This window comes from Petromyzon marinus, unplaced genomic scaffold, assembly GCF_048934315.1.
Source record: "Petromyzon marinus isolate PM22_M1 ecotype Great Lakes invasive population unplaced genomic scaffold, UKy_Petmar_22M1.pri1.0 PM_Scaffold_175, whole genome shotgun sequence".
NCBI lineage: Eukaryota > Metazoa > Chordata > Hyperoartia > Petromyzontiformes > Petromyzontidae > Petromyzon > Petromyzon marinus.
The window spans coordinates 40,594-47,383 of NW_027423141.1; the positions used below are offsets into that span (position 1 = coordinate 40,594).

At 32.9% G+C, this 6,790-nt stretch overlaps 1 protein-coding gene across 1 annotated transcript in view; it reads right to left on the reverse strand.

Annotated features, from left to right (window-relative positions):
* LOC142922804 (T-box transcription factor TBX1-like) overlaps positions 1-4,750 on the reverse strand; it is a 40,063-nt gene extending 35,313 nt beyond the window's left edge. Inside the window, exon 1 of the mRNA XM_076063739.1 lies at positions 4,577-4,750. Within this exon, the coding sequence (XP_075919854.1) occupies positions 4,577-4,683 (107 nt within the window). The 5' untranslated portion in view covers positions 4,684-4,750. The remainder of the gene's footprint in view (positions 1-4,576) is intronic.
* Positions 4,751-6,790: the final 2,040 nt, after the last annotated feature.

Below are 6,790 nucleotides of genomic sequence, written 5' to 3' on the forward strand. Positions count from 1 at the left end.
GTATAGTAATGTAGTGTATAGTGTAAAGTAATGTATAGTGTATAGTAGTGTATAGTGTATAGTAATGTAGTGTATAGTGTATAGTAGTGTATAGTAATGTATAGTGTATAGTAATGTATAGTGTATAGTAGTGTATATTAGTGTATAGTAATGTAGTGTATAGTAGTGTATAGTGTATAGTAATGTAGTGTATAGCAGTGTATAGTGTATAGTAATGTAGTGTATAGTGTATAGTAATGTAGTGTATAGTGTATAGTAATGTAGTGTATAGTGTATAGTAATGTAGTGTATAGTAATGTAGTGTATAGTAGTGTATAGTGTATAGTAATGTAGTGTATAGTGTATAGTAATGTAGTGTATAGTGTATAGTAATGTAGTGGATAGTGTATAGTAATGTAGTGTATAGTGTATAGTAGTGTATAGTAATGTATAGTGTATAGTAGTGTATAGTGTATAGTAGTGTATAGTAGTGTATAGTGTAAAGTAATGTAGTGGATAGTAATGTATAGTGTATAGTAGTGTATAGTGTATAGTAATGTAGTGTATAGTAGTGTATAGTAGTGTATAGTGTATAGTAATGTATAGTGTATAGTAATGTAGTGTATAGTGTATAGTAGTGTATAGTAATGTATAGTGTATAGTAATATATAGTGTATAGTAGTGTATTGTGTATAGTAATGTAGTGTATATTAGTGTATAGTTACATAATGTATAGTAATGTATAGTAATGTAGTGTATATTAGTGTATGGTAATGTAGTGTATAGTAATGTAGTGTATAGTGTATAGCAGTGTATAGTAGTGTATAGTGTATAGTAACGTTGTGTATATTAGTGTATAGTAATGTAGTGTATAGTGTATAGTAATGTAGTGTATAGTAATGTAGTGTATAGCAGTGTATAGTGTATAGTAATGTAGTGTATAGTAGTGTATAGTAGTGTATAGTGTATATTAATGTAGTGTATAGTGTATAGTAATGTAGTGGATAGTGTATAGTAATGTAGTGTATAGTGTATAGTAATGTAGTGTATAGTGTATAGTAATGTAGTGTATAGTAATGTAGTGTTTAGTGTATAGTAATGTAGTGTATAGTGTATAGTAGTGTATAGTAATGTATAGTGTATAGTAGTGTATAGTGTATAGTAGTGTATAGTAGTGTATAGTGTAAAGTAATGTAGTGGATAGTAATGTATAGTGTATAGTAGTGTATAGTGTATAGTAATGTAGTGTATAGTGTATAGTAGTGTATAGTAATGTATAGTGTATAGTAATGTATAGTGTATAGTAATGTAGTGTATAGTGTATAGTAGTGTATAGTAATGTATAGTGTATAGTAATATATAGTGTATAGTAGTGTATTGTGTATAGTAATGTAGTGTATATTAGTGTATAGTTACATAATGTATAGTAATGTATAGTATTGTAGTGTATATTAGTGTATGGTAATGTAGTGTATAGTGTATAGTAATGTAGTGTATAGTGTATAGCAGGGTATAGTAGTGTATAGTGTATAGTAACGTTGTGTATATTAGTGTATAGTAATGTAGTGTATAGTGTATAGTAATGTAGTGTATAGTAATGTAGTGTATAGCAGTGTATAGTGTATAGTAATGTAGTGTATAGTAGTGTATAGTAGTGTATAGTGTATATTAATGTAGTGTATAGTGTATAGTAATGTAGTGGATAGTGTATAGTAATGTAGTGTATAGTGTATAGTAATGTAGTGTATAGTGTATAGTAATGTAGTGTATAGTAATGTAGTGTATAGTGTATAGTAATGTAGTGTATAGTGTATAGTAGTGTATAGTAATGTATAGTGTATAGTAGTGTATAGTGTATAGTAGTGTATAGTAGTGTATAGTGTAAAGTAATGTAGTGGATAGTAATGTATAGTGTATAGTAGTGTATAGTGTATAGTAATGTAGTGTATAGTGTATAGTAGTGTATAGTAATGTATAGTGTATAGTAATGTATAGTGTATAGTGTATAGTAATGTAGTGTATAGTGTATAGTAGTGTATAGTAATGTATAGTGTATAGTAATATATAGTGTATAGTAGTGTATAGTGTATAGTAATGTAGTGTATATTAGTGTATAGTTACATAATGTATAGTAATGTATAGTAATGTAGTGTATATTAGTGTATGGTAATGTAGTGTATAGTGTATAGTAATGTAGTGTATAGTGTATAGCAGTGTATAGTGTATAGTAGTGTATAGTGTATAGTAACGTTGTGTATATTAGTGTATAGTAATGTAGTGTATAGTGTATAGTAATGTAGTGTATAGTAATGTAGTGTATAGTAATGAAGTGTATAGTGTATAGTAATGTAGTGTATAGTAATGTAGTGTATAATATATAGTAATGTAGTGTATAGTGTATAGTAATGTAGTGTATAGTGTATAGTAATGTAGTGTATAGTGTATAGTAATGTAGTGTATAGTGTATAGTAATGTAGTGTATAGTAATGTAGTGTATAGTGTATAGTAGTGTATAGTGTATAGTAACGTCGTGTACAGTAGTGTATAGTGTATAGTAACGTAGTGTATAGTGTATAGTAATGTAGTGTATAGTGTATAGTAGTGTATAGTAACGTAGTGTATAGTAGTCTATAGTGTATAGTAATGTAGTGTATAGTGTATAGTAGTGTATAGTGTATAGTAACCCAGTGTACAGTAGTGTATAGTGTATAGTAACGTAGTGTATAGTGTATGGTAGTATATAGTAACGTAGTGTACAGTAGTGTATAGTGTAAAGTAATGTAGTGTATAGTGTATAGTAATGTAGTGTATAGTAATGTAGTGTATAGTGTACAGTAGTGTATAGTGTATAGTAATGTAGTGTATAGTGTACAGTAGTGTATAGTGTATAGTAACGTAGTGTATAGTGTATAGTAAAGTAGTGTATAGTGTATAGTAACGTAGTGTATAGTGTAAACTAATGTAGTGTATAGTGTATAGTAATGTAGTGTATAGTGTATAATAATGTAGTGCATAGTAATGTAGTGTATAGTGTATATTAGTGTATAGTGTATAGTAATGTAGTGTATAGTGAATAGTAATCTAGTGTATAGTGTATAGTAATGTAGTGTATAGTGTATAGTAATGTAGTGTATAGTGTATAGTAATGTAGTGTATAGTGTATAGTAATGTAATGTATAGTGTATAGTAATGTAGTGTATAGTAATGTAGTGTATAGTGTATAGTAATGTAGTGTATAGTGTATAGTAATGTAGTGTATAGTAGTCTATAGTGTATATTAATGTAGTGTATAGTAATGTAGTGTATAGTAATGTAGTGTATAGTAATGTAGTGTATAGTGTATAGTAATGTAGTGTATAGTAATGTAGTGTATAGTGTATAGTAATGTAGTGTATAGTAATGTAGTGTATAGTGTATGGTAATGTAGTGTATAGTGTATAGTAGTGTATAGTGTATAGTAACGTAGTGTATAGTAGTGTATAGTGTATAGTAACGTAGTGTATAGTGTATAGTAGTGTATAGTGTATAGTAATGTAGTGTATAGTGTAGTGTATAGTAATGTAGTGTATAGTGTATAGTAATGCAGTGTATAGTGTATAGTAGTGTATAGTGTATAGTAACGCAGTGTACAGTAGTGTATAGTGTATAGTAACGTAGTGTATAGTGTATAGTAGTGTATAGTGTATAGTAATGTAGTGTATAGTGTAGTGTATAGTAATGTAGTGTATAGTGTATAGTAGTGTATAGTGTATAGTAATGTAGTGTATAGTGTAGTGTATAGTAATGCAGTGTATAGTGTATAGTAGTGTATAGTGTATAGTAACGCAGTGTACAGTAGTGTATAGTGTATAGTAACGTAGTGTATAGTGTATAGTAGTGTATAGTGTATAGTAATGTAGTGTATAGTGTAGTGTATAGTAATGCAGTGTATAGTGTATAGTAGTCTATAGTGTATAGTAACGCAGTGTACAGTAGTGTATAGTGTATAGTAACGTAGTGTATAGTGTATAGTAGTATATAGTAACGTAGTGTACAGTAGTGTATAGTGTATAGTAATGTAGTGTGTAGTGTATAGTAATGTAGTGTATAGTAATGTAGTGTATAGTGTACAGTAGTGTATAGTGTATAGTAACGTAGTGCATGGTGTACAGTAGCGTATAGTGTATAGTAACGTAGTGTATAGTGTATAGTAGTATATAGTAACGTAGTGTACAGTAGTGTATAGTGTATAGTAATGTAGTGTATAGTGTATAGTAATGTAGTGTATAGTAATGTAGTGTATAGTGTACAGTAGTGTATAGTGTATAGTAACGTAGTGCATGGTGTACAGTAGTGTATAGTGTATAGTAACGTAGTGTATAGTGTATAGTAGTATATAGCAACGTAGTGTACAGTAGTGTATAGTGTATAGTAATGTAGTGTATAGTAATGTAGTGTATAGTAATGTAGTGTATAGTGTACAGTAGTGTATAGTGTATAGTAATGTAGTGTATAGTGTACAGTAGTGTATAGTGTATAGTAACGTAGTGCATGGTGTACAGTAGTGTATAGTGTATAGTAACGTAGTGCATGGTGTAACAAGCCATCGTGATTGTACCGCCCGGCCTTGGTGACGATCATTTCCGTCCCCAGCTCGTGGAACTCGTCCCAGAGGGCCTTCATCTCGAGCTGGACGGCCACGCTGGCGATCTTAACGTTCTTCATCACGGACGAGGAGTTCCGGAGAGACGCCTCGAGGCTCACAGGGCCCTGAGAGATGTCGTGGAAGGAGTTGGGGAGGCGTGGGGGAGATTGGGGGGGAGAGTTGTCGTACTGAGGTGTGTGTTTGTGTGGGTGTTTGTGTGTTTGTAGGCTGATACACCGCGCTATATACTGCTACTACGGTATACACTACTATAGTATACACTACACTATACACTACACTATACACTCCACTATATACTACACTATACATTACAATATACACTACACTATACACTACTATACACTACTATACACTATACTATACACTACACTATACACTACTATACACTACTATACTATACACTACACTATACACTACACTATATACTACTTCACTATACACTACACTACTATACACTACTACACTACACTACAATATATACTACAATATACACTATACTATACACTACACCATACACTACACTATACACTACACTATACATTACACTATACACTACACTATAGACTATACTATACACTACACTATACACTACTACACTATACACTACACTATACACTACACTATACACTACTATACTATACACTACACTATACACTACACTACACTATACACTACTACACTATACACTACACACTACACTATACATTACACTATACACTACTACACTATAGACTACACTATACACTACTACACTATACACTACTACATTATATACTACTACACTATACACTACTACACTATACACTACACTATACACTACTACACTACACTATACACTACACTATACACTATTACACTTTACACTACACTATACACTACACTATACACTACCACACTATAAATTACACTATACAATACACTATACACCACACTATACACTACAAGACTACACTATACACTACACTACACACTATACACTACACACTACAATACACTATACACTACACTACACACTACTATACACTACACTACACACTACACTACACACTACACTACACACTACACAACACACTACAACACTACACTACAACACTACACTACACACTACACTACACACTACACCACGCTCCTATACACCACGTGGACAAATCAAGCCACGCTGATGGAGTCTTTCCAACCACTGCCTATCCGTCGGCCTCCGTCCCAGTCCCTGCTACAGTATACACTACACTATACACTACTACAGTATACACTACGCTATACACTACTACAGTATACACTACACTATACACTACACTTTACGCTACTACAGTATACACTACACTATACACTACACTATACACTACTATACTATACTATACACTACACTATACTCTACTATACTATACACTACTACACTATACACTTCTATACACTACACTACACACTACACTACACTATACACTACACTACACACTACACTACACACTACACTACTACACTACACACTATACACACTACAACACTACACTACACTACACACTACACTACACACTACACTACACACTACACTACACACTACACTACTACACTACACACTACACCACGCTCCTATACACCACGTAGACAAATCAAGCCACGCCGATGGAGTCTTTCCAACCACTGCCTATCCGTCGGCCTCCGTCCCCGTTGACATGGTGCCCCTACACGTGAATAGCTTCACGGACGGAACCCTTGCTGAGAGTCTGATCGGCTTGGGAAGGCAACATCGCCCTAGATAAATCGATTTCAACGTGCCCCACCGTGATTCCTAACCTCCTCCTTCGATTGCATCTTTGGATGGCTCCTTCCTCTCGGTTTGGTGTGAAGGCTTTTGAGGGATTGTGTGGCCGGAGTGTCCATTCGTCTTTGAGAGAGCCTGGTGTACACGTGTTTGAGGTCACTGGTTATACGCTGCTACAGTATACACTACGCTATAGACTGCTACACTTTACACCACACTATACACTACTACACTATACACTACACTTACACTACACTATACACTACACTATACACTACTACACTATAGACTACACTATACACTACACTATACACTACTACACTACACTGTATACTACTACACTATAAACTATAGACTACACTATACACTACTACACTATACACTACTCTATACACTACACTTTA